The sequence below is a fragment of the Phoxinus phoxinus genome (assembly GCF_949152265.1).
Source record: "Phoxinus phoxinus genome assembly, chromosome: 20".
NCBI classification, from domain to species: domain Eukaryota; kingdom Metazoa; phylum Chordata; class Actinopteri; order Cypriniformes; family Leuciscidae; genus Phoxinus; species Phoxinus phoxinus.
The window spans coordinates 30,645,722-30,673,529 of record NC_136895.1 but is presented as its reverse complement, the minus strand read 5'-3'; the positions used below and the strand labels follow the sequence as shown (position 1 = coordinate 30,673,529).

The window sequence follows — 27,808 nt, the reverse complement described above, 5'->3', positions numbered from 1 at the left end:
CACAGACTCGACTTCACATCTTCATGGAGTTTCCCTCAGGAAAGAGCCGCTTCGTGTCACGGGGAACTTCACAGACGAGGCGTTTGGAGACTCCAACGGGGATGTTTTTCTGCCGAAGTTAACGGGATGAAAACTCAGTACTCGTCCTCGGGTTCACATGATGACTTCAGACCTGTTGCTGGCTCTCCACATGTCCCCGATCTGACGATGGTTTCGTGTTTCAACTCTTCCAGCTCCAACTCGACCGTGAGCCCGGATGTGGCTCCTTTGCCCGGGATCACGATGGTTATCCTGGCGATCCTGATGGCGATCCTGGTGGTCGTGGTGGTCGGCGGGAACGCGCTGGTTATTCTCGCTTTCATCGTGGACAAGAGCCTCAGAAATCAATGCAATTACTTCTTCCTTAATCTGGCTATCTCGGACTTCCTTGTTGGTATGTATTTCATTCTTCAAATGCGTATTTTTTGCATTGCTATTGTGCATGTGGATATAAAATATCCCATCCCATCAAATTAAATGCAGGTCATATTTTTTGATATTTGTTTTACTAGTGTGTGCAGGACTGAGGAGAGCAAAATACAGTAAATTGTGACATAATATACCAAAAAACTCTTAATACCAGTAACATTTATACAAATTTGGGACCAAATATGATTCAGACTCTTCAGTGTTTTTTCTGTAATTGCTAATGCTCTTTTTACACACACACTGAACACAATGAAGCATTGCTTGGTCACTGGTTGAGCTAAACTGGTATTATCTAATTGTGTAGTTAAATTTACCAGCTGACAGATATTCAACATAATTCATGTGTGAGACAGTCTAACAGAAGATGGACAAAACCTGTCAAATATCAACTGAGTTCTGCTCATATTTGATCACCATCTTCTAAACTATAGCGAATAAACTGTGATAATGTGAGAAATGTTGAAGATGTTTGAATAATGTTGGTTTGACTCACTGTAAATCTCAATGAGATCTTTGGGAATATTGTCTCTGACACCCAAATGAAAAGTTGCATAGATTAGACTTCATTAACGCCAGATCGATCAGACAGATTTACTGGGCGATGCAAACTCTGATATCTACAGGTCATAATGATATCTCATAGCAAATCAGATATTCACAACATTGCTGAAAATAAATGTTGGTTTTGCACAATATTTACTCGACATTTACAAAACGTAAGTATCTGGAGTCTTGGGGATTTGGTTCGACTGTATATTTTGACTTCTAATTCAATGGTCGATCAACAAATACTACATTATTCCGGTTATAGTGCATTGCTTTCCTGCCAGGTTTTGCAAGTCATTACTCATTAGGATGTAAATTGATGAATGTAAATTCTTGTCATTTTTAGAGCGCATGTCCATTCATAACCCTGATCACAGATGACTGGCGGTCTGTACCACAGCATTGATCTGTAGGAAATGGATTCCGAGTGAATTTTGAATAAACCACATTTCCCCGAGCTCGCCTTGAAAGCTAAAAGAGTGATTAGACCACTCTGGAGGAAATACTGATTATTTCCGGCCAGGAACACAAGACCAGAAGGTCAAACCCCTCAAATCCACAGACATACTCATGCAATTCAATTGAAGTATTTATTTTTATTCGCTTTTAACTCCATCATTAAGTGCATTGGTCTGATAACCGGTCTGCATATAAACATATTCGGTTCTGTTTTCTTTTTGTTTGTAAATATTGTGTGTAAACCCGAATAAGTTGGCAGAACTCAACATTTAAAGCAATTAATTGCCTCAAATTTTTTAAGTTATCAAATTCAAAGTTTAAGTAAGCAGAACTATCAGATTTTTATTTTGTACTTAAACATTTTAATTGTTCTTAACTTGAAATGTTTGAGTACACTAATTCATACAATTAACTTTCATGTAATCTCAATGTGAACACTATAAACTTAGCTAGCTTTAACAAGCTAATCTGCTAACATACTAATTGGCTAACATATTAGCAATAGTATGTTATACAGAAGCACTTGCTGTATGAGCGCAACAATATAAAGGTTTTATCTGCTCTTAAATCAATCTCATGCTCCACTCGTCACCATGATCATAACTCTCCTAAAACCAACATTAACTGAAATAATTTCCAAATTAGCATAACAACACATTAATCACTACTAAATCTCCCACTTAACATTAATCTGGCACAAAAAAAACATTATATTACACTTAATTTTAGCATTTACTCTCCCTTTCGAGTGCCATCGGCAAAGCATGCTGGGAAATAGACATCCCAGCCGTTTCAGTGAAACTTAAGTTTGTCTAAATTAAAATGAATAATTTCATAAAACTCAAAACAATGAAACAAGTTCAGTTTACTTAAAATATATCAGTTCTGTGAACTTGAAAGAAAAAGAAAGTGGTAAAAACTCATAAAAGTTAATTTGACTGAACTAATTAGTTTAATTTAAGTTTGTTCTACTCAAACCAATTAATTATTTTGAGCGTTAGGGTTTTCAGTTTCATATTGGGCAAAGAAACCCTCACAATGCTCGACCTAAAGCTTAATAGATCCACATTTCTCAATGGTCCATGCATTTTTTCCATTTATGTTTATGTTTTTGCAATGCTTTCTTATGTTCTGAGGTTGGGAAATGAACGATTACACCCGTCCATCATGCAGGAGTAGGACTGAGTCAGGGTTTGTAGATACTCCTGGACTTTTCAAGCACTACTTTTTTGTTTTCAAGGACTACAATCAGAGATCTCACTTATCAAACAATATCTTTATTATCTTTCAAAATCTAAGACAGATTAATAAAAATAAACTAATAATACAAAATGGTACAAATAAAGTGCAGCACATGCAGTGACAACTTTAACCATTGAAAGGAAACTATGACAAAGATATCAATTTCCTCTTTCAAACTGATTTATTCTCCATTCATATATGATTGACCTGAAGAACAAAAGCTGTGTCATATACTTGGATATTTATATGAGCAATATCACACTCATAGTCATGCGAAATGTCTTTATATATTCATCAGACGGGCTGCAATGTTAATTTTGCATGAAAATATTGTCTCATCGAAAAAATTAAGCACTCATTTCATATATATTGTTTTTCGATAATTCAAGCACTTTTCAATGACCTCTTCATAAATATCGAGTGTAGCGTCAGCTCTTGCAGGTCACGTTAGTCAAGCTCGCATCAGCTGATCATCTACCTATAGGAATACGACACTATCACTGTATACATGTATAAACTCCTTTAGTATTATCAGCAGCGATCACGTTTCTCAGGAGCTCATTACCCTCCTCCCTCCCCAGCTCCACCTGTCTCAGTCAGGAGCTCATTACCCTCCTCCCTCCCCAGCTCCACCTGTCTCAGTCAGGAGCTCATTACCCTCCTCCCTCCCCAGCTCCACCTGTCTCAGTCAGGAGCGCATTACCCTCCTCCCTCCCCAGCTCCACCTGTCTCAGTCAGGAGCGCATTACCCTCCTCCCTCCCCAGCTCCACCTGTCTCAGTCAGGAGCGCATTACCCTCCTCCCTCCACAGCTCCTCCTGTCTCAGTCAGGAGCTCATTACCCTCCTCCCTCCCCAGCTCCACCTGTCTCAGTCAGGAGCGCATTACCCTCCTCCCTCCCCAGCTCCACCTGTCTCAGTCAGGAGCGCATTACCCTCCTCCCTCCCCAGCTCCACCTGTCTCAGTCAGGAGCTCATTACCCTCCTCCCTCCCCAGCTCCACCTGTCTCAGTCAGGAGCTCATTACCCTCCTGCCTCCCCAGCTCCTCCTGTCTCAGTCAGGAGCTCATTACCCTCCTCCCTCCCCAGCTCCTCCTGTCTCAGTCAGGAGCTCATTACCCTCCTCCCTCCCCAGCTCCTCCTGTCTCAGTCAGGAGCTCATTACCCTCCTCCCTCCCCAGCTCCTCCTGTCTCAGTCAGGAGCTCATTACCCTCCTCCCTCCCCAGCTCCCCCTGTCTCAGTCAGGAGCTCATTACCCTCCTCCCTCCCCAGCTCCACCTGTCTCAGTCAGGAGCTCATTACCCTCCTCCCTCCCCAGCTCCACGTGTCTCAGTCAGGAGCTCATTACCCTCCTCCCTCCCCAGCTCCACGTGTCTCAGTCAGGAGCTCATTACCCTCCCCCTCCCCAGCTCCTCCTGTCTCAGTCAGGAGCACATTACCCTCCTCCCTCCCCAGCTCCACCTGTCTCAGTCAGGAGCGCATTACCCTCCTCCCTCCTCAGCTCCTCCTGTCTCAGTCAGGAGCGCATTACCCTCCTCCCTCCCCAGCTCCTCCTGTCTCAGTCAGGAGCGCATTACCCTCCTCCCTCCCCAGCTCCACCTGTCTCAATCAGGAGCGCATTACCCTCCTCCCTCCCCAGCCCCTCCTGTCTCAGTCAGGAGCTCATTACCCTCCTCCCTCCCCAGCCCCTCCTGTCTCAGTCAGGAGCTCATTACCCTCCTCCCTCCCCAGCTCCACCTGTCTCAGTCAGGAGCGCATTACCCTCCTCCCTCCCCAGCTCCTCCTGTCTCAGTCAGGAGCTCATTACCCTCCTCCCTCCCCAGCTCCACCTGTCTCAGTCAGGAGCTCATTACCCTCCTCCCTCCCCAGCTCCTCCTGTCTCAGTTAGGAGCGCATTACCCTCCTCCCTCCCCAGCTCCACCTGTCTCAGTCAGGAGCTCATTACCCTCCTCCCTCCCCAGCTCCACCTGTCTCAGTCAGGAGCTCATTACCCTCCTCCCTCCCCAGCTCCTCCTGTCTCAGTCAGGAGCTCATTACCCTCCTCCCTCCCCAGCTCCACCTGTCTCAGTCAGGAGCTCATTACCCTCCTCCCTCCCCAGCTCCTCCTGTCTCAGTCAGGAGCTCATTACCCTCCTCCCTCCCCAGCTCCTCCTGTCTCAGTCAGGAGCTCATTACCCTCCTTCCTCCCCAGCTCCACCTGTCTCAGTCAGGAGCTCATTACCCTCCTCCCTCCCCAGCTCCTCCTGTCTCAGTCAGGAGCTCATTACCCTCCTCCCTCCCCACCTCCACCTGTCTCAGTCAGGAGCTCATTACCCTCCTCCCTCCCCAGCTCCTCCTGTCTCAGTCAGGAGCTCATTACCCTCCTCCCTCCCCAGCTCCACCTGTCTCAGTCAGGAGCTCATTACCCTCCTCCCTCCCCAGCTCCTCCTGTCTCAGTCAGGAGCTCATTACCCTCCTCCCTCCCCAGCTCCACGTGTCTCAGTCAGGAGCTCATTACCCTCCCCCCTCCCCAGCTCCTCCTGTCTCAGTCAGGAGCGCATTACCCTCCTCCCTCCTCAGCTCCTCCTGTCTCAGTCAGGAGCGCATTACCCTCCTCCCTCCCCAGCTCCTCCTGTCTCAGTCAGGAGCTCATTACCCTCCTCCCTCCCCAGCTCCACCTGTCTCAGTCAGGAGCTCATTACCCTCCTCCCTCCCCAGCTCCTCCTGTCTCAGTCAGGAGCTCATTACCCTCCTCCCTCCCCAGCTCCTCCTGTCTCAGTCAGGAGCTCATTACCCTCCTCCCTCCCCAGCTCCACCTGTCTCAGTCAGGAGCTCATTACCCTCCTCCCTCCCCAGCTCCTCCTGTCTCAGTCAGGAGCTCATTACCCTCCTCCCTCCCCACCTCCACCTGTCTCAGTCAGGAGCTCATTACCCTCCTCCCTCCCCAGCTCCTCCTGTCTCAGTCAGGAGCTCATTACCCTCCTCCCTCCCCAGCTCCACCTGTCTCAGTCAGGAGCTCATTACCCTCCTCCCTCCCCAGCTCCACCTGTCTCAGTCAGGAGCTCATTACCCTCCTCCCTCCCCAGCTCCACCTGTCTCAGTCAGGAGCTCATTACCCTCCTCCCTCCCCAGCTCCTCCTGTCTCAGTCAGGAGCGCATTACCCTCCTCCCTCCCCAGCTCCACCTGTCTCAGTCAGGAGCTCATTACCCTCCTCCCTCCCCAACTCCACCAGTCTCAGTCAGGAGCTCATTACCCTCCTCCCTCCCCAGCCCCTCCTGTCTCAGTCAGGAGCTCATTACCCTCCTCTCTCCCCAGCCCCTCCTGTCTCAGTCAGGAGCGCATTACCCTCCTCCCTCCCCAGCTCCTCCTGTCTCAGTCAGGAGCTCATTACCCTCCTCCCTCCCCAGCTCCACCTGTCTCAGTCAGGAGCTCATTACCCTCCTCCCTCCCCAGCTCCACCTGTCTCAGTCAGGAGCTCATTACCCTCCTCCCTCCCCAGCTCCTCCTGTCTCAGTCAGGAGCTCATTACCCTCCTCCCTCCCCAGCTCCACCTGTCTCAATCAGGAGCGCATTACCCTCCTCCCTCCCCAGCTCCACCTGTCTCAGTCAGGATTTGGCTTTCTAAGTCCCCGTGAATCAATCGAGACGTTGTACTCGACAATCGAATTATGTTGTACCTTAAAATCTTGAATGAATGATATGCAGTATGTTCATGTTGGTTGTGTTCTGTTTACTCTAAGCGGGGTTATTGCTGCCCTTATCTATGCTAGGCTGAAGAACAGAACCAGACCGCCAATCCAAACTGTATGCTAATTGTCAATCGTATTCGACGATAGTGGTCCTGACAGAAATTGCTTTTTCAAGGGTTTTCCAGAACTTACATTTCAAAAAGTCCCATTTTTCCCATTTCCAAAAGTCAAATTCAAGCACTTTATGCACCTTGTTCGAACATTGGCTTGGATTAAGAGACGTGATCATTTCTGCGGTTCATTTCTAGATCTGTGTGTGTGTGTGTGTGTGTGTGTGGCTCACAGGCATTAGTTCTCCGCCCATGTACAGGCAAACCAAAAATTATTCAGACACCAGATTTTTTTTAACTTTTTTTTTTTACTAGTGTGTGCAGGACACTATAGTTCATTTATGTATGTAAGTGAGGATTGAAAACTAAAGTTATATATTATACCCCAAAACTCTTCATACAGTGACTACCAGTAACATTTATACAAATTTGGGACCAAATATGATTCAGACTCTTCTGTGACGCTTCAGTGTTTTTTTTTAATTGCTAATGCTCTTTTTACACACACACTGAACACAATGAAGTATTGCTTGGTCACTGGTTGAGCTAAACTGGTATTATCTAATTGTGTAGTTAAATTTACCAGCTGACAGATATTCAACATAATTCATGTGTGAGACAGTCTAACAGAAGGAAGGACAAACCTGTCAAATATCTTGTCATATTTTATCACCATTTTCTAAACTATAGTGAATAAACTGTGATAATGTGAGAAAAGATGTCTGAGTAAATGTTGGTTTGACTGTATAGTGCTCAAGGCTTTACAGTGGAAGTTCCTTGAAAAATAAAAAGCGACACCTTGGCTTTATCTTCAGTGGCGAGAGAGGAGAACACAACTCCACCTGAAAACAAGTCCACGTCGCTGGGATAAAAGCGTCCAGCCGAGCGCTGCTTTCTTCTTTCAAATGCCAACCAGCTCAAAAGAGCTCTGTATATTTGACAGCACGATAGATGTGAAATCTCAGCGTCCTTCAGAGACGAGGATTGCTGCTTTGTATGCCTTTGTGAAAAAGCTTTCTCTTGATGCTTCCAGGTATAGAAAAGAGTCACGGCTCCCTTTGCCACTCGATGGCTTTCTGATAATGGCTCGGGTTTATCCGTCATAGTGTGAAGAGGCTCTTTCGTGACATGATCCATTGATTTGGTGCTCTAAAGGGCCTATTAGATCCCGTCCAGGAGAAGCGTGTGGTTATTAATGCAAGCCGTATTATAAGCAGCCGACATCTATAATACAGTGAGATGTGTCTCTTTGCAGGGGCGTTTTGCATCCCGGTCTACATGCCCTACATCTTGACGGGCCGCTGGATGCTGGGTCGCGGACTCTGTAAGCTGTGGCTCGTGATGGACTACTTGTTGTGCACAGCGTCAGTCTTCAATATCGTTTTAATCAGTTACGACCGATTCCTGTCCGTTACCAGAGCTGTGAGTATCAACCCCCGATTAGCCTTCTCACTCAATAATGCTGGGCTCAAAATAACCCAAGGAGTAACCCAACTATGGGGTGGTATAGCACTTGTCCAACTGTGGGATATTTTAACCCAATGCATTGGGTTAAAAGTAACGCAACAGTTGAGGCTAACTATTTATTTTTATTCATGACATTATTTTAATAAATAGGATACACTTTGTTTTCAAATATAGATTGTTTATTTGTATAAAACAATAGATATGTCTCAACAAATATATTAAAAAATTATAAACTAAATATTGGGGAGTCTAGAATATAATGTTAATATACATAATTGTGTACATAAGTGTAAAAAAAGTGTACATACAACATGTGTAACCCAACAGCCCAACAGTTAACCCAACAGCCCAACAGTTAACCCAACAGCTGGGTTATTACTAGAAATTACCCAACGATTTAAAAAATGACCCAACATTTTTGGAAACAACCCTGTAAAAAGTGATCAGTTGACTTAACTTAAAATTAAGGAACCCCGTTGCCTTAAAATGATTAAGTAAATAAACTTCATGCTTAATCCAAAAAAATAAGTAATGTCAAATTCACATAACTTAATTTTTTCAATTAAGCATTAAGTTTATTTACTTAATAATTTTAAGGCAACAGGTTTACAGGCAATTTTTTGTAAAAAGTGAACAACACTTTTTACAGTGAACCCAACATAGTGACCCAATGGGAATGTGTATCCCAACGGTTGGGTTTAAAAAAATAACCCAACATTTTCTTACTGTGTACTATAAACACCAAAGTAAATGCCACAGAAAAAAACAAATGTAATTTCAAGCTTGTAGAAATGAAAGCGTAAATATCAAAGATATAAGATTAATTAAAACCTACTTAACTTTTCTAATACTGGTGTTCCCATCATCCACTGGGGCATGAATATTTAATTAGGTTGTTTTCCAGCTGTATTTACACCGTTTCTTCATTGCTTTTGTTGTTTGGTTTGGTAACTTGCCATTTTCTGACATTTGGATTCACTTTCTACTCAAAATGACACATTCATACTAATATATATATATATATTATAACTATAAATAGTTCACCTAAAAAGGAAAATTAATTTCAGGTCAAACCAATATGTTGTTATTTATACTGTTATACTGGCCACCAGTTGTTGCGGCTCATCTAAGGCTAGGGTTAGATCGAGTGTGTTGGGGTCAAATTAAACCCCCCAAAAAAACAACACTATGAAACACAGCACAGAGTCAGATAAAAACACCGAAAACCTTAATTGTAGCTTGTCAAAGACTCAAATATGCAGCGCGTGAGAACTTGAAATTGAAGACTTGTCTTCTGAATCATCCGGGAGATTTCACAGGGAGTTTAACAACAAAAGAGGATTTTGATTGTTAGGTTTTTTCTATCTCAGTTTCTAGTCTGTTGCATCATTGAAAATAACTTTGAGAAACACATTTTACCCTCACAAGAGTTTGAGAAACAGACATAAAAAATGCAGAAGTTTTTTTTTTTACCACAACAGGGGTTCGTAATTTCCCATATTTTACATCTTTCAGTCTCTGACGAGCTACAATACAGGTTTTCACTTGTGGATTTTGGCATATACTTTCTTCAAAAGAAAAACCAAAGTAATTTTGCACTGAAATGAAAGAGCTTTTCCAGGCGTTTGAGCTGAGAAACTTTTCTCAATCACAAACAACAAGTCATTTTTTTCTCATTTTCAGACCTTTTTTTATAAAAGAATTGAATGGATGCTTGAACTTTTGGCATGAAAAAAAAACTGAGGTTTCTACCATTCTTTCATGATTTTTCATGTTCATCAATATTTCAAAAATAAAGGTCTGAACACACCTTATAACATATTCTTGTTGCAAATTGATAATAGATATATAGTTTGTCAAGATTAGTTTAGGTTTAGAGCTGAGAAACTTTTCTCAACACAAATCCAGTTTTACTTTTATCTTGAAACTCATTTGTTTCAAAGGGAACACTTTACAATACGGTTCATTAGTTAACATTAGTTAACTACCTTAGTTAACATAAACTAAGAATGAACAACACTTCCACAGCATTTGTTAATCTTAACATTTACTAATAAATTATTAAAATCAAAGGTTGTATTTGTCAACATTAGTTAATGCGCTGTGAACTAGTGTGTGAATATTAAAGTAATTACGATATTTAAAGTGTATTCAACACGTTTTCTTGTCCGTAGAGTTGCACACATTTTATGTTCTTCAAATATTGCAGTTTCTTTAAACACACACACACACACACACACACACACACACACACACACACACACACACACACACACACACACACACACACACACACACACACACACACACACACACACACACACACACACACACACACACACACACTTTAGCTGAGAGCCTCAGATGATGCACTTTGTTTGCAGTGAGTCGTTTAAGAAAGCCGCGAGTCGCTGAAGTCAGAGTTATTGCGGTCAGATGAATAATAAGTGAACGAGTCCAGCGCTCGACCGCTGAATGGTCATGAATTTTTTAGTGCAATTTACAGCAAATATCCGCTATGTTAGTCACGGACCGCATCATCGATTTACATTCATACTTCATAGTGACTCAACGTTAAGACCAGTAGGATATTAAAAATGAAAACTTGGGCTCTGTGGCCAAACCAATGAGCTGGCTTGCTGACACCGAACCTCGTAAGTGAAGATGTTTTACTGTATACATGCAAAGCTGACGCAGAGCTGGACATTTCATGGGCGTATGATTACCCAGCACTAATATGCACAAAAAAAGGCCTATTATTACTTAATTTGATGATGCTAAGTTAAAATAAAAAATGTTTTTCCACAAAATACGAAGGACGATCTTTCAAGTTATAGTGGAAAAAGATGTTCAAATATATAGGTATACAAATTAGTTCAAATATATACAAATGAAGCGTCCTTAAGCCCTGGAAAGGCACTATATATATATTATATTATATATATATATATATTATTAACTAGTGTAGTGCTCGTGCAAAATCAGCTTGTGTGTGTGTTTTTAGTAATTGTTGGTTTGGTGTGTTTGTGTTGTGCAATTACACAGCAAAAGTTCACTGACATTTTTATTTGTGCATGGTAGAAGGCAAATGCTGATATTGTCATAATGACATACAATAAATGTGGAAAATGCATGGTTGTTGCATAAGCATAACATATGTATAATAGTGATATTGGGTGATCTGAATTCGGGTATCTGTGTACAGGTAGCAGGAGTTTAGATTTACATTAGTTTCAACTTTGTATTCATTGTGCAGATTACAATTATAGAGACAATGAAAAGCAGTTAGCGTCTAACCAGAAGTGCAAAAATAGGCTAATATTACACCGTATCGATAACCAGAACAAAATATAATATTTAGAAGTGTACAGATTCAGTTAACATCCACAGATGACAGTGCAGATTAGTAAAACAAGCATGACATTTGGCACAGATACTCTCTAAGGGCCACTGTTTTGGAAAAAGGCATTTAATATGGCGGCCATTTTTCAAGATGGCCGCCATTGCTATTCAATGCTTATTATGTAAATTATTCAAACAGTGATCCAAGCATAACATTTGATACAAATACCGGTACTCTCTAAAGGACATGTTAATGGAAAAAGATGCTTGTCCCTCAAAAATTAAAGATGGCCGCCATTTTAAAGATGGCCACGTTCCTGTCGAATATTAATTATTTAAATTGTTTATATGTATGCGCAAGCATAAAATTAGGCAGAAATACTCTTCAAGGAACACTCTTTTGGAAAAAGGTATGTGCCACTCAAAAATTCAGGATGACCATTTTCAAGATGGCCACCATTTCTGTCAAATAGCCTTCTGTGGTGGAGTTTCTCTCTGTTGTAAAGATGAATGAGACACAAATGATGGTATTTCAGCTCCTGTGCAATGGCATCAGCGCCACTTAGTTGAGCCAATCATTGACCATCATTCAGTGTTTGTGCGCATTCATGTAGTCTGTCATTCAATGGTTGCCATCTTGAATTTTTGAGGGACAAGCACCGTTTTCCAAAAAAACATTCTTAAGAGAGTATTTTCACAAAATGGTATGACTACATCACTGTTTGAACGATTGTTATAATAAGCATTTTGACAGAAATAGCGGCCATCTTGAAAAATGGCCGCCATGTTGAATTTTTGGGTGGCCAACGCCTTTTTCCCAAAAAGTGACCCTTAGAGATTATCAGTGCCAAATTTCATGCTTGTATACCAATTTGAACGATTCTCTTGAAATATGCAATTAAGGCGAGACACGGCAGGCAAAAACATAGTTTTTTTTTCACTGGTCAATTTTGAGATTTTGTCCTATTTGTCTTCAATAACATGTCTTCTTCTTTCAGACTTGTGGTAAAAAAAAGTCCAAAATACACATTTAGGTCTTTATTTTACTACACTTTGTCTATTTGCGTCTGTAGATTTCTCTGAAATTCAACAAAAGTTGACGTTATAAATCGTCATGATCGTCATGATCCGCGATCTCTGTCTGCTCCTGTCATCTCACACACGTCTGGAAAGCTCTCTCTCTCCTGTACAATGCTGTCGGATCCAAATATGGTCATTTATCAGCAACCAATCGTGAAAGTACAATGGGCATTTAACCCTAAAAGCGAAATCTCATTGGCTGATGTCAATTTCTGACAGCGTGATTGGTTCAGATGCATCACGTGACGCACTCTGACATTTAGATGTGTGTTTTTGACTGTTTTTCTGCTCAGTTTAAAGCCATAAGTGCTGTGTTTATAAGTTTTGATGTGATTTAGGCTGTTTGTATTGTTGTTGCTAATGATTTGATGAGATATTGTGTCAGTAAATAGTTGTTTCCACTAAAAAAGTATGATTTTTTACATTAAAAATCTTTAAATGCCGTTTTCTCAAGATTCGTTTTTGGTCATTCTCCACTATAAACATCTCAGCCGATGTACACCAAACTCTCCAGTTACACACTTAGCAGTATTCTGAAGATATGCTCAGAGGGATTTGTTAATAAATCATTTCTGGCCTGATTTATGTGACATTTTAATCAAAAAAATATGGCGAAAATCGATTGTTTAAGGCTATGGACAGTATATTTAGATTTCCTAGGTAATGAAAGCATATATCCTGAAATCCCTCTGAACATCTTTTCTCATCTTGTGTGTAAACAAAATGAAAAAAGAATTTCGCACCTGGCTTTATCATATGTTCAGATCTATCTACCGAAAATATATGCAAAATTGTGCATATTTAATGAGATAATGCCTAATTTGCATAATTAAACATACTAATTTCAAAAACTTGTAATACATTTTTTTTATGAACTTGTGTAAGTGCTCAACTGAGGAAGTTTAATGGTGATATCTATTATTTTAAAATTTTACCCTATTCACCTGTAGTGTCTCGCTTAATCTGCTGCACTATGAATAAGCGCGACGATTCAGGGATCGGCTACACAGTGAACAAAACAACAACACGCTACGCTTGAGCAAACAGTTTGTGGATAGGCTACTGCAAATGATGGCCGTGAATAAAATATAATATTGTAGCTGACTTCATGTTTAGTTGACAGAGTGTTTATGTCAGAATGTTTATTTTTAAACCACAACTTCAATGTGTGCTTCTTTTACCGATATATTTACCGATATCTTTTGCATCTCTAATCCAAATAACGTCAAACTTGGCACTGCACTTACTCGTGCCCGTAGCAAGACACCGGTCAAGTTTCAAATCCATCGGACTAACCGTTCGAGAGATATGCGATTAACAGACAGACGGACGTTCCTGTCATTTATAGATGGATAGTGCCGTCAAGACCGATTAATCGCGATTAATCGTATCTAACAAAGTTTGTTTTTATAATATGCGTGTACACACACACACACACACACACACACATACATATATACATGTGTGTGTGTGTAGGTGTCTATACATATATATAATATACACACTCATATATTATATAAACAAAGTTTTATATTAGATGCAATTAATCATGAATTATCTATTTGACAGCAGAAGATACAAATACATTTAACGTCAAAGAGCTTTGCATAAGCACACGTTTATAAATAATTCATTTTTTTCTGTGGCTGTTTAGATGCATTAAAACACCCACAGATGTAGCAGAAAACATGATTGCCTCTTCTTCTGTCGCTGGACATAATTCCAACCCTGAAATCCGTCGGAGAATTGAACACATAGTTCAGAAAATTCAGGATTTTATTCAGCAATTATGATTTTAGAGCAGCTTTTGTGTGTCAGAAGTGCCTTTTGTAACGAGTGTTTACAGTGCAGGAAGTGTCATTAGCTCTGCACTGCATCGCACGGTTGCATAAGTGTACGGTTGCACATGACACCCGTCAGGACTGAACTCAGGTGTATTTAGAAGCCATGGACTGCAATGACTCACGGTGAGCGACTGAAACTAAACTTCCCCCGATTATGACCTTTTCATCCTGAGAGAGGCTTCAGATGAAAACCACACGGCTAAAAGTCAAACTGCAGGAATCCAGACATCCGATGTCTTTATGTTGCGGTTTAATGGGTGATCTGAACAGGACTGGGAGTAAAATAACCACATTTTCAGATTTTTACATCCGCAATCAGAAATACTCAAAAACGGGAAACACTTTATAACACTGTTCCTTCATTAATGAATAATACACAGGAACACGTGACCCTGGATCACAAACCCAGTCTGGAGCCGCACGGGTATATCTGTGGCGATAGCCAACTATACATTGTATGGGTCAAAATGATAAATTTTTCTTTTATGCCAAAAATCATGAGGATATTAAGATCATGTTCCATGAAGATATTTAGTAAATGTCCTACCGTAAATATATAAAACATGTATTTTTGTGAGTGAATGCAGCAAAATCGTGAACATAAATGCACAACTTTAAAGGAGATTTTCTCAATGTTTTTTGCTCCTCAGATTCCAGATTTTCAATAGTTGTGTCTCAACCAAATATTGTCCTATCCTAACAAACCACACATCAATGGAGAGATTATTTATTCAGCGTTCAGATGATTTATACATCTCACCTTCTAAAAATTGACCCTTGTGACTGGTTTTGTGGTCCAGGGTCACATATGAGTAACACACTATTAACATTCTAGTGATAACACGAAACTGTGATTAATGAATTGATAAGTAGCGCTCAGTTCAATGTAATTCACTATTAGCTAATTAGTAACTACAATTTCAGTCAATATTAGGTAATGATCATGTTTTTCACTTTACAATACTGATCCAAATTATTTGTAGTACCTTTAGAAGGATGTAGTAAAACTTTATTTAAAAAATCATTATTATAATTATGCATTATGCATGTATCTGTATATAGTAGTTCTCTGGGAGGTATGAAAAAAATTGTAGTTCCTGATTAGCTAAAAGTGAACTAACTCATTCAACTGAGCGCTATTACTTACTAATTTAATAATCAGAGTTTATTGTTATAGTTAATAGTAGTGAAAACCAGTCACAAGAGTCAATTTTTAGAAAGTGAGATGTATACATCACATGAAATCTGGATAAATAATCTCTCCATTGATGTGTGGTTTGTTAGGATAGGACAATATTTGGTCGAGACACAACTATTGAAAATCTGGAATCTGAGGAGCAAAAAAATCTAAACATTGAGAAAATCTCCTTTAAAGTTGTGCATTTATGTTCACGATTGTGCTGCATTCACTCACAAAAATACATGTTTTATATATTTACGGTAGGACATTTACTAAATATCTTCATGGAACATGATCTTAATATCCTAATGATTTTTGGCATAAAAGAAAAATGTATAATTTTGACCCATACAATGTATAGATATTGCCACAGATATACCCGTGACTGGGTTTATGGTCCAGGGTCACATATGGTCCTGTGTATTATTCATAAATGAAGGATCAGTGTTATAAAGTGTTACCCAGAAATGCTCTCTCTGATATATAGCATTGGCACTGGTTCGCTGGTGAACGGTGCGTTCGGGTGTGTTTGGTGTACATCAGTGTATCCGTCGCTCTAATCAACATTCATTCATTCATTCAAATCCCTCGTTCTTGAGCCGGATAAATACGGCTCTGATTGAATTATGAATCGCTTTAATGTAGTTTGTGTGTAGCTTGTGATGTCTAACAAGTTTTTAAGGAGTTGCTGCCCATCGATTGACATCTTTACTTCATGAGTTTTAAAGCATGTGATGTGAAGAAGAGACGGCACGCTTTGAAAACCTCACGGCTGCACATCAGCTCTTCTCCACAAGTCATGAAAGGAAGGAACGGGAAGGAAGTTCAATATTTTTTTTTCATTGAATGTGTGCATTTATCTCCATTGCAAACAGCAAAACGATGTTGAATTTGGGTTGTCGAGGTCTTCTCTTCACATTCACAGAAAACATGGGATTGATGAGGAACACACAGATCCCAGCTCGCATTTCAAGCGCTTTTCACATTCCCGCGCGCTATTATGCAACGCAAATATTGATTTCCCGCATAGAAATACAGTATCAGATTTGTTTAAAAAAACGTCGCGTTTCAATAACGCATTTACGAGATCTGGCAGATGTGTTGGAAAGTCATTGTGACTGAAAATCTGGGGGAACTTTTAATATGCGACGACATGTAAAGAGTGTGGCTTCATACATAATGCATTGAAATGTGCGAATACATTTTGGTATTCGTCTCTTCTTGAAGTTCTCTTTGTTTACCAGGTTTGGCGCCACTTCTTGTTGACAACACGTCAATGGGTTTATCAGTAACGGCTTCTGAAAGAGGGACGATCCATCATGCAAATGACAAAGTCAAATGCTTTTCAAATTCCCAATGACATTTCAGGAAGACTTGTCAGTAAATGAAAGTAGCGCTTTATGTAATGGTATCAGTTTGGCTTTTGACAAGCATGACTTTGTTTGCCTTTAATTATTATCCTTGGTGGTGAATTAAGGCAAACATGTGTTCTTGCTTTATAAGTGTGTCCCATACAGAGTAATCCACAGTGTGTTTGTTCCATTGCAATATTATGGGCATTATCATAACGACAGGGTTCGTGCAGAAACTGAAAAATGAAATTGCGGGACTTTTCAAGCACTACTTTTTTTGGTTTTCAAGGAATATAATCCGAGATCTCACTTATCAGACAATATCTTTATTATCTTTCAAATTCTAAAAAAGGCAAACAAAAATAAACTTGAAACAAAATGGTGCACATGCAATGACTGTGGAAACTTTAACTATATTAAAATAACAAAGATATCACTTTCCTCTTTCAAACTGAATTTTTCTCCATTAAGGCGAGACACTACAGGTGAATAGGGTACAATTTTTAAATAATAGATATCACCATGAAACTTCCTCAGTTGATTACTTACACAAGTATATAAAAAAAATGCATTACAAGTTTTTGAAATTTGTATGTTTAATTATGCAAATTAGGCATTATCTCATTAAATATGCGCAATTTTGCATATATTTTCGGTAGATAGATCTGAACATATGATAAAGCCAGGTGCAAAATTATTTTTTCATTTTGATTACACACAAGATGAAAAAAGATGTTCAGAGGGATTTCAGGATATATGCTTTCATTACCTAGGAAATCTAAATATACTGTCCATAGCCTTAAAAATCAATTTTCGCCATATTTTTTTTATTAAAATGTCACATAAATCAGGCCAGGAATGATTTATTAACAAATCCCTCTGAACATATCTTCAGAATACTGCTAAGTGTATTACTGGAGAGTTTGGTGTACATCGGCTGAGATGTTTCTACTGGAGAATGAGAAAAAACTAATTTTGAGAAAACGGCTTTTAAAGATTTGTAATGTAAAAATTCATACTTTTTTAGTGGAAACAACTATTTACTGACACAATATCTCATCAAATCATTAGCAACAACAATACAAACCACCTAAATCACATCAAAACGTACAATATGGATGCACTTTTATGATGGACAGATGCACTTTTATGATGGATATATGGACTTTTATGATGGATAGATGCACTTTTATGGACTTAAAACAGAAATGGCCATTCACTGCCATTATAAAGCTTGGAAGAGCCAGGACATTTATTAATATAACTCTGATTGTATTCGTCTGACAGAAGAAAGTCATATACACCAAGGATGACTTCAGGGTGAGTAAATCACAAGCTAATTTAAATGTTTGTGTGAACTATCCGTTTAACATGATCACTGCACTCAATATTTCGTCTAATTAGTGCAAACAACTAATGTGATTTAGTAATGACGTTTTAAAAAAACAAAAAAGAATAAAGGTCCTTGCACAAATTTGCGTCTGAAATTTCCGCACGTTAAAAAATAAATATGACCTCACATTGTCAATCATGCTTGCATTTCATTAACACAAAATCTTAATTTTAATAAATGTTCTGCATTTTTCGCATCAGTAGCAAGCAGTTTGAATGTTGTTTTGACAATTCAGAAACCAAATCACTAAATCAGACTCAGTGTGCAAGGACCGTAAGTAACGACCACTTGAAATGTTTCATTAACACAAAATCCAGGTTTAGAGTGCATGATGGAAAACGACATGTAACCAAATTCAAGGTTATTTTGTCTAAAAGTGTGTTACTCATATCCGGACTCTATTGGGTCTATAGTTAAACTAGGCTGTTGCATGCTGGGATGCCGCTTCATAGCTGAGATGGGCATTGTGTTTGCCATCTCTGATCCCCAGAATGCCGTGTGAGGGAGAAGGTGTGAAGCTGTTGTCGTGTGGCTCGTGTTCCCGCTCCCTAAAGACGGCTATTATGTGCAGTAATTTCAGCTGAAACGCCAATGCTTCATAACAAGACACCCTTGAGGAATCCTGTCTTTTACGAATAGCTGATTCCTTTCTCTGGTTGTCATCTTTCCAATTGTGATTTTCAAATGACTGAGATGAAAAGTGTCTCGGGCGGACTCTGGAGAGCGCGTGCTATAGGGTGAAGACACACTTACTGACACACTGGCCATCACTGGGGGAATTATGCTTGTCAGTCGCATATGCCAAAAGATTTACAGCCTACAGTATCATATTGGATACGCCATGATCAAAACTTAGAAAGATGTACACTCGATCTTTCCTTCTGTCGTCTGATTGATCATTTAGCAAGTAAAAGTCTTTCAGTGTAACTGTACAAACGTCATCCGTCGCTCGTTTCTTTAAATCTGCACTGATTTTTATCAAGTAAACGTAAGAACAACTTTTATTTTTGTAAGTAATATTTCAAGATGAATAATTCCCGGACTGAAGCAACTTTAGTTTACTTGATTACGGAATATAAAAATCATGGTAACATATTACAACAAGGTTCATTAGTTAATGTGTCAGCTAATATGAACTATCCATTAGCAATACATATGTTACCGTAATATTAGTTAATAAAAATACAGCCGTTTGTTCATGTTCGTTCAACAGTGCATTAACTAATGTTAAGATTTTAATAAAGTATTAGTAAATGTTGAATTTAACATTAACAAAGATAAATAAATGTTGTATAAGTGCAGTTAATTATTATTTAATTGTTAGTTTAACCCTTAGATAGACATTTATGGACATTTAAGACATTTATGGCTAAAAATAACTATTCTTTAAATGTTTAATAACTGTTGAACCGCTAATCCAATCTGTATGGTTTAAAAAGTCCCGTAAAGAGGAGATTCGTGGCTTTAGTGTCGTCGGGTTAGTTGCGTTTGGCCATTCAGAGGCTCCGTAGTGAATGTGATTGCATCATCAGGTTTTGATCAGCATTGATTCGTCAAAGAAACCCATGCGGTTTGTTTCTCTGAGCCGAACAGGAATGATTGTAGATGCTTAGTCCCGTCCTCATGCCCAGATCGGTTTATATATATATATATATATATATATATATATATATATATATATATATATATATATATATATATATATATATATATATATATATATATATATATATCACTTTTGCTTCTGTGTTCTATTACAGTGTTTTCTATTTATTTTACTTCCTGAACTTTTTTGGACACATCTACATTGTCAGTAAATTGAATTTTTAATAATTTTTGCTCAGTTTTGGCGTCTGAATAAAACGTAGGTGTTTTTCTCCTCCTCGAGTGTCAGCTGCATATTCTCACTGTATCACATGAGCCATAAAAGCCTGATGTATCAAATATGATACTTGACCATTTTATTTAAGATTTTGTTTAAAGGGGTGGTTGATTGCGATTTCACTTTTTTCATTTTAAATAGTCTGTAATGTTGCTGTTGGTGCATGAACAGTATCTGCAAAGTTGCTGCGCTGAAAGTTCAACGTAAGCAGAGATATCGTCTTTTAAAAATCAGGAAGTTTAATGCCTACAAAAACGACTCGAGTGGGACTACAACGAGATACTTCCCGGGTTTTATACGTAACTAACCCATACATTTACATCAACCCTCCCACTGGAATATGGAAAAAAAGGGGGCGTGACCATATTTCTGCGGCTTTGTGGAAGAGGAAGAGTTATAGTGGAGAGCTGTAGCCATGCCGTCTAAAGTGTGTTATTTTCACGCAGCTGTCATGTCTTCTGTGTTCGGCTTCCTACGGACGCAGTAGTTCGTCAACAATGGCTAAAATTTCTGTTTGATTATGTTCCTGAAAATTACAATCGTAGCTCTCTGTGCTGCGCATTTTACGGAAGACAGCTTCCAGAATCTCCTCGAATTCAATGCCGGATTAAACAAGAAACTGTTTCTAAAACATGAAGCAGTTCCAACTGTAAACCCAGAGGCAGCCGTTGTTGGGCCACAACCTGTAAGTAAGACTTAATCATTTTAAATGTATTTGGATGTATAGTTTCAGACGTAATGTTTTAGTTTTATCAGGGACGTAAACAAATGCCAGCGCTGGCGTTAGTAGCCGCTATTTCGTGTGTCTATGACAAACGCGTACAAACATTTTGAACCTGCAATTTGTAATTATGTACTAATTTTGTAAATGTATTTTCCATGTATACTTTATGAAGTAATTTTTCGATTTGATCAAGAACGTAAACCAATGCCAAAGCTGTTTGTTTATAGTACTTAGCCAGTTAGTTCGATGCTATTTTGTGGATAAGACACACGTGTAAAGTAAAAATATATATATATGTAATCGCAACAGCAAACTTCAGCTGCGGTATTACTCAGTCATTTATTCAGTTATATTAAATGTTTAATCAGGAGAAAACCGTATCTCAAAAGCTAACAAGTGTCAGCAGTGGCATTTTCAAGTAACAGCGTATCGAAATTATTATATAATAATAGTAGAATAGAATAATAATAATAATAAAAAATGTACCATTCAGAAACGTTTTGTAACAGCCGTGTTTGGGGAGGTTCTGCTTGACTCTCTTCATTGCCGCTTTCTGGGTCTGATTCTGGCTCAAACTGTACGGCAGTATTGACACCATTATTTACATTTGACCGGAGCACATGCGACTCTCGCCCGTAAAGGTGATGGGCGTGAAGTTTCCGGACAACGTGCACTGCGCAGTTTAGCCAATTACAACACACCGGCCCAACTAACCAATCTGAGCCCATGCCTGTTTCTGAGGGAGTGGTTTCATAGAATCAGGAAGTCAACCGGTCGTTCAAATGACAGAGGAGAAAGCGGCTTACAATAAAGATGAAATTTATGAAAAATAAGGCTTAAAAAAAAAAAAAAAAAAACGAAGACATGTTATATTGCACCCCATAAATACAATCATGCAAAGAAAAAAAGCAGTAAACCACCCCTTTAAAGGTTTAATAAACGGTTCAATTTTTAAAAAATAAAAATGTTACATGTCAGGCTTTACGGGGTTAAAAAGTCAGAGCATTTGTGAAAATGCTTAACTTTTTGCATTCTCTTTTATGAATGCAGTCGACAGCTTGCCAGGTTTTTAAATATATATTTGTCAATCTGTACACCATTTTTTCATGATATAAATAGTTTCAAAGCAGCTTCACAGGAAGTTGTTGCTTCAAAAACGGTATTCGTGGCTCAAAGTGATTTAGTGGCTCGTCTTGATCTGTTTTTAATTGGCGGTAAGTTGCAATTTCACATTATGCGACGCATCGGGCGCGCTGGTCAGCGTACGACGGCATCGGTCCTGATCATCGCCTGCAGTGTGAGCGATCCAGAGAGGCTAGAGTCGATCTTTCCCACTGTGCTCAGACTTCTAGACTTCTCAGACTCTGTGAATTGAATAAATCATGAAGAAGAAGAGGCAGTCACACTGTGCGTAGATGTTATTGAGTGCGATCGCTGCCAGGATCGACTTTAAAGTCCCATAATAAAACAGCCATAGAACAGTTATAAATTGGCATGGGAGCAATCCCTGGCAGCGATCGCACTCAATAACATCTACGCACAGTGTGACTGCCTCTTCTTCTTCATGATTTATTCAAATGATATCTGAATCATTTTTGGTTTGACTGTATATAGATTAATATCCTTCCTTCGGGTCATTTTGATTTAAAAATTTTAAAAAAATCGAGTGTTCATCAGAGGGGTCCCAGACTCTAGGACTTTTATCAGATTTGAACCACGAATACACAGAAAAAAATAAAAAATAAACATTTGAATGGATTCGAGGAGTTTTGTGGTTGAAATTTTAACAACAAAAAGTAACAAATCCTTCATTCGCGGGTCCATTTGACCCCCTTAGGAACGAATGCAATGCGAGGAATGCTTCAGTACACATAGAAAAACCTAAAAATGCTCAAAATTTAAACTTAAAATGCTAAAACTTTACCAAAAAATAATTTCATAATGTCTATGTATGTGAATACATACTGAAGACAAACTGACTTTAGGACCCAGCGGAACAGCTCATTTACTCCATAGATATAAGGCCATCTAGAGTTATGAAATATCATGTTATATTATTGTTTGTTTTTCACAAGAGGTCGGCAAAGACACCAGATGCAAGATATTCTGAGCTGAATTAAAAGGGTTATTTCACTTATTCATTTAAGTTTGAAGAATGTGAGGAATGTGCTTAAATTTACTTATTTATTATTTATTGATCAAATCTAGTAATTTAAAGAGAAATAAAATAAAAAATATCCCAAACAAAATGACCAAAATGAAATAAAATAAGCTTTTTGGACAATAAAAAAAAAAAAAAGTATAATTTTAGAGCTTCGGGTCATTTTGACCCGCGAGGGAAAGATGAGGGCCCGATGCTCTAAAATAATTTTTTTTACATTTTATGCATTTGGCAGACGCTTTTATCCAAAGCGACTTACATTGCAATGTATATCCTATACATTTATACATAGGTATGTGCAATCCCCTGGGAACGAACCCACAACCTTGCGTTGTTAACGCGATGCTCTTACCACTGAGCTACAGGAAAGCCTTTTTCACAAAAAATTCTACTTTTTTTTTTTTATTGTCCAAAAAGCTTATTTTATTTCATTTTGGTCATTTTGTTTGGGATATTTTTTATTTTATTTCTCTTTAAATTACTAGATTTGATCAATAAATAATAAATAAGTAAATTTAAGCACATTCCTCACATTCTTCAAACTTAAATGAATAAGTGAAATAACCCTTTTAATTCAGCTCAGAATATCTTGCATCTGGTGTCTTTGCCGACCTCTTGTGAAAAACAAACAATAATATAACATGATATTTCATAACTCTAGATGGCCTTATATCTATGGAGTAAATGAGCTGTTCCGCTGGGTCCTAAAGTCAGTTTGTCTTCAGTATGTATTCACATACATAGACATTATGAAATTATTTTTTGGTAAAGTTTTAGCATTTTAAGTTTGAATTTTGAGCATTTTTAGGTTTTTCTATGTGTACTGAAGCATTCCTCGCATTACATTTGTTCCTAAGGGGGTCAAATGGACCCGCGAATGAAGGATTTGTTACTTTTTGTTGTTAAAATTTCAACCACAAAACTCCTCGAATCCATTCAAATGTTTATTTTTTATTACATTTTTTTGTGTATTCGTGGTTCAAATCCGACAAAAGTCCTTGAGTTTGGGACCCCTGTGATGAACACTTGATTTTTGAAAATGTTTAAATCAAAATGACCCGAAGGAAGGATGTTAATCTATATGCAGTCAAACCAAAAATTATCCAGACATTTTTGAATCATTTTTTATATTTTTTTACTAGTGTGTGCAGGACACTATAGTTCATTTGCGTAAGTGAGGAGAGCAAAATAATGTGACATATTATACCCACATATTCTTCATACAGTGACTACCAGTAAATTTATAAAAATTTGGGACCAAAAATGATTGGGACACTTTGAGCTGATCATGTTTTCTTCAGTGTTTTGTCTGTAATTGCTAATGCTCTTTTTACACACACACACTGAACACAATGAAGCATTGCTTGGTCACTGGTTGAGCTAAACTGGTATTATCTAATTGTGTAGTTAAAGGATTAGTTCACCTCAAAATGAAAATGTCCTCATAATTTACTCACTCCAATGCCATCCAAGATGTTCATGTTTTTCTTTCTTCAGTGGAAAAGAAATTAAGTTTTTTGAGGAAAACACTTCAGGATTTTTCTCCACACAATGGACTTCAGCCGCAACCAACATGTTGAAGTCCAAATCAATGCAGTTTCAAACGACTCTGCTCGATCCCAGCTGAGGAATAGGGTCTTATCTAGCGAAACAATCGGTCATTTAAAAAAATATATAATAATTGATATACTTTTTAACCACAATTGTTCGTCTACTGTTGTTCTGCGACGCGCCACGCATTACATCATCACGTTGGAAAGGTCACAGGTCACGTCATCTGTCTAAGTTATTTGTCTGTGTACTCCGGTTCAAAAAAGTAGGGAAGTGCGAAAAACTCCGTCTCATTTTCTCCTCCAACTTCAAAATCGTTTTTATTATTATTATTATTTTAATTGTTTCCTTGACCTTTCCAACGTGATGACGTAAAACGTAGCGCATCTCGGAGATGGTACAAGACGGCTTTTGTGGTTAAAAAGTATATGTATTTAAATTCGTATTTTTTTTAGAAAATGGCCGATGGTTTCGCTAGATAAGACCCTATTCCTCAGCTGGGATCGTGCAGAGCCGTTTGAAACTGCATGGATTTGGACTTCAACATGTTGGTTGCGGCTGAAGTCCATTGTGTGGAGAAAAATCCTGAAGTGTTTTCCTCAAAAAAATTAATTTTTTTTCCACTGAAGAAAGAAAGACATGAACATCTTGGATGGCATTGGAGTGAGTAAATTATGAGGACATTTTCATTTTGAGGTGAACTAATCCTTTAAATTTACCAGCTGACAGATATTCAACATAATTTATGTGTGAGACAGTCTAACAGAAGGAAGGACAAAACCAGTCAAATATCCACTGAGTTCATAACTCTGAGTTCTTGTCGTGTTTTATTACCGTTTTCTAAACTGTCGTAAATAAACTGTGATAACGTGAGAAGCGCTGTCTGAATAAATGTAGGTTTGACCGCATACGTGTGTTCCCCCGCAGGTGAGGTATCGAGCCCAGCAGGGCGTCACGCGTCTGGCGGTCCTCAAGATGTTGGCGGTCTGGGTCTCAGCGTTCCTCCTCTACGGTCCAGCCATCATATTCTGGGAGCTTCTGGTGGGAGAAAGCATCGTTCCCGAGGACGAATGTTTCGCCGAGTTTTACTGCACCTGGTACTTCCTTCTCTCCGCGTCAACCTTCGAGTTCTTCTCTCCGTTCATATCCGTGGCCTTCTTCAACTTCAGCATCTATCTCAACATCCAGCGACGGAACCGGACTCGCATGGCGAACATCGAGGTCGAGAAAGAGGACGGTTGGAGAGTCATAGACGGACAAAGCTCTTCGGTGTTCTTCGTTAAAACGCGCAAGGTTTCGTCTAGCGAACCGGCGGCCATTTCCGCCGTAATCCGAGACGAGCACGACGACGAGGTTTCGCCGTCATCAAGCGGGGATCCCAGTAGCACACACTCCGTGTCTTTAACAATGAAAGCCACTATTAAGAAACGAGGATTGCTAAGTGGTTGGGTACGAACGCGGATAATACGAGCGCAAGATGCTTCGAGCGCATGCGCACCTTCCAGAAGCGCAGGACAAGCACGTCTCTCGCGGGATAAGAAGATCGCTAAGTCGTTAGCAGTTATAGTGTGTGTTTTTGGGGTGTGTTGGGCACCGTACACACTCCTTATGATCATACGGGCCGCTTGCAGTGGCACATGTGTGGGACATCATTGGTACGAAGTCACTTTTTGGCTTCTTTGGCTAAACTCGGCCATTAACCCTTTCCTGTACCCACTGTGCCATAGTAGCTTTCGCCGGGCCTTCGCTAAGATTTTGTGTCCTAAACGTCAGTCTGTTCGACCACACGAGGAAAGCCCTTCTTGCCAATGAAAATCTGACTAACATACACTGCAAAAAAAAGGATTTTTTTACTCAGTGTTTTTGTGTTGTTTCCAGTCCAAATATCTAAAAATTGTTAATTCAAGATTAATTTACTAAAGTAGTCAAATGCTCTCAGCAGGGTTTGAAATTTACTTTTTCACTCACCGGCCTTTTGGCTTCTAAATTGTTAAAGGAACAAGCAGACTTTTTGGGACTTATTCCCCGTATCCCCCAGAGTTAGATAAGCCCATACACACTCTTCTCATCTCCGTGCGTGCCGTAACTCTGTCTGACGAACCCACCGCTAGCCTAGCTTAGCACAAAGACTGGAGGTAAATGGCTCCAGCTAGCACACTCCTCCGAATAAGTGACAAAATAACGCCAACATTTACATGTAGTGAATTGTTTAGTCACAGTGTATACAAATAACAAGGTCACATGAGACACAGCCATCTTCTAACCGTATACATACTGGGAATAAGTACAGTACGCTAGCTGGAGCCATTTACCTCCAGTCTTTGTGCTAAGCTAGGCTAGCGGTGGGTACGTCAGACAGAGTTACGGCACGCACGGAGATGAGAAGGGTATGTGTGGACTTATATAACTCTGGGGGATACGGGGAATAAAGGCCATTGCACACTGAGTCCGAAATTCGCATCCGAAATTTCCGCACGTTAAAAAATAAATACGACTTCACGTTATGTCAATCACGCTTGCACACTGCCTCCGAAACTTTCATCTGTCATAAAAAAATCAAAACAGGTTCGATTTTCTGCGTTTTTCGCATCCGTAACAAGCAGTTTGAATGGTGCTTTGACAATTCAGAGCCACCGAATCACGAATACGAAAAAATACGAAGTCCTAATAAATCTGCGTGTTCGTTTAAGTTACCGGCCATTCAGAACTTCTACTAGCCAAAAAGAAAAAGAAAAGATATATAGTTTGTATTTCATGCATTAATTTCTTATTCAAACAAAACACTGTCATCCAGCATCTCCTCTTCCTCTTTCATCCTCATCACCAAAAATATATTTTAGGAGGACAGATCAATAATACAGGACAAAGAACATCAGAAAAATGTAGGATGTTGGAAAATAACAATCTTTTCTGTTCACCAAATGCTTTTTAATCTTCACTATTGCTTCAATGAACAAGCGCTGTTATGTGTTGTGTAGTGGCGTGTGTGTTCAAGTGAGCAGATATGAGCAGATTCTGTGCAATACGCAGTATTTAATACATCATGATGTTCAGTATTAGCGCTAAATCTGTGCAGATTTGACAACACAAACTTCCCCAGCAAAGTGAGTGAACATAATAACAACACGCCAAACTGGCTCGTGATTCGACAGCGGTTCGACAGTTCATTTTTACACGCATTTGGTGGGTTGTGAATTTCAAACCCTGGCTATATGATATTATGTCTTGTTTTCTGGGGGTCAAAATCCCCCCCCCCCCCCCTCCCCATCCTCATAAACCAAGACATAAAATCGTATAGCATTTTACTCATCTAATAAATGCATCTTGATTTAAGAATTT

At 39.3% G+C, this 27,808-nt stretch overlaps 1 protein-coding gene across 1 annotated transcript; it reads left to right on the top strand.

Moving 5' to 3' along the window:
- Positions 1-100: 100 nt before the first annotated feature.
- LOC306988161 (histamine H3 receptor) lies at positions 101-26,281 on the top strand (the record flags this gene model as incomplete). Its single annotated transcript, XM_079592946.1, has 3 exons — positions 101-433; positions 7,749-7,915; positions 25,397-26,281. Exons 1-3 carry the CDS (start codon positions 127-129, stop codon positions 26,279-26,281), a joined length of 1,359 nt encoding a protein of 452 aa, XP_079449072.1. The 5' UTR covers positions 101-126.
- Positions 26,282-27,808: the final 1,527 nt, after the last annotated feature.